Source organism: Chrysochloris asiatica, unplaced genomic scaffold, assembly GCF_000296735.1.
Source record: "Chrysochloris asiatica unplaced genomic scaffold, ChrAsi1.0 scaffold00169, whole genome shotgun sequence".
Taxonomy (NCBI): Eukaryota; Metazoa; Chordata; class Mammalia; order Afrosoricida; family Chrysochloridae; genus Chrysochloris; species Chrysochloris asiatica.
The window spans coordinates 5,623,063-5,624,746 of NW_006408687.1; the positions used below are offsets into that span (position 1 = coordinate 5,623,063).

Genomic DNA, 1,684 nt, shown 5'->3' on the forward strand with positions numbered 1-1,684 from the left:
GTGGTTATGTGCCGTGGTGTCGGTTCAGATTCATAGCGACCCTGTGCAGGGTTTCCGAGGCTGTAAATCTTGACGAAAGTAGAAAGGCTCATCTTTCTCCCGCGGAGCAGCTGGTAGTTTTGAACTGCTGATCTTGAGGTTAGCAGCCCGATTCATAACCACTCTTTTCACTGCTGGTCGAGGCAAAAGAATCAAACAGCACAAAAGCTAAAAGAGATTCTGGATTGAAATTGGCTGGTGACTGGATTCAAATCCCCTTCCTTTGATGTGCAGAGACAAAGAGGCCCAGGAAGTTCCTGGACCGACAGGAAGACAACTCCATGCATAGTAAAGACTTTAGAATTCAGTCCCATTCCTTTTTCTCTATCTCTTGCAATTCCTTTATTTCTCTCTCTGCTTTTTCTTTTCAGCAATTTTTTTTTTTTTTAGTAGTGACCAAAAAAAGGTGTGGTTTGGTCTTCGGTGAGTTTCAATGGGAAGATTAACACATTTCACAAAGATGTAAAGAAAATGAAACCAAGGATGGATCTTTCTCCCTTCCGAGGTCCAGGAAGCTCCGGATTGGGGCTGCGCAAGTGGTCAGAGCCCAGAGAGCTAAGGGTGGCTATGCTGTCTCCTAGCGACCAGACCCGCAGGCCAGGAACACACACCTCCCAACCCGGGCAGTCACGCAGAATTCTGGGACACGATGGAGGACAATCGGCGGTCGTTCCCGCCAGAGGGGCAGGACCCGGTGCCCGTGGGCACGAACTGCAGGCCTCGGTAAGCGCGCCGCACTGCACTGCGCCAACTACGCATCCCACAGCTGCAGATAGAGGATGCAAGGATCCCTTGTGGTGGCGCAGGGGGTGGGGAGACTCGGCAGAAGGTTCTATCTGCCCTTCCTCCTTAAAAATTATATGCTCCAGTAACCGAAATAATTACATACAATTTAAGATAACAGCGCAAGACGCTGCCCATCCCCAAAGACCTTTCCTTCTGCTATCCTCACAGCATCCCCATTCCAGACAGGAAGCTGATGACCAGAGATAAAATGTGATTACTTGTTTAGCTGAGGTCTCTGAGGTCTTTTCCTAGATACGCTCTTCACTTTTCCTTTGGGCTTGCTAAGTGCTTCTCCAGACAGTCTGGGGCACCTGGATCCCTGGATCCAGTTTGAGGGTCTGCTGGTGACTGAGTCCATTTCTGAGGCAGTGCCTCAGGTACCTGGGAGATCTGCTGTCATTTTTAATGATTGGTGTCAGACTTGGCAGTTTAAACCCACCAGCCTCTCTAAGGAAGGAAGATGAGACTTTTTGTTCCCGTAAAGATTTACACCCTCGAATGCCCTATTCAGGGTCGCTATGAGTCAGAACTGACTTGAAGGCACCTAAGAACAACGTTTTGTGGCATTGTGGCACTGTGGGTTAATGTGCTGGACAGCAAAAATGGTTTGAACTGAAAGGTCAGCGGTTCAAGCTCACCAGTTGCTCCTCGGAAACCCTATACAGGGTCGCTATGGGTTGAAACTGACTCGACGACGCTTAACAACAACAATGGAACACTGTTCTACTCTGACATATGCCAGGTCACCATAAGTGAGAGTCAATTTGAGGGCAATTGGTTTATACAGAGCGTATGCCAATAACTATGTATTTTATCTCAGGTTATATTCGAAGTCCTGGTGTGGCGATGTGGGTTAATA

General features: G+C 48.2%; 1 protein-coding gene across 1 annotated transcript in view; it reads left to right on the forward strand.

Annotated features, from left to right (window-relative positions):
• Nucleotides 1-688: 688 nt before the first annotated feature.
• FAM47E (family with sequence similarity 47, member E) overlaps nt 689-1,684 on the forward strand; it is a 69,797-nt gene continuing 68,801 nt past the window's right edge. The window contains exon 1 of the mRNA XM_006871605.1: nt 689-762. Coding sequence (XP_006871667.1) covers nt 689-762 — 74 coding nt within the window. The remainder of the gene's footprint in view (nt 763-1,684) is intronic.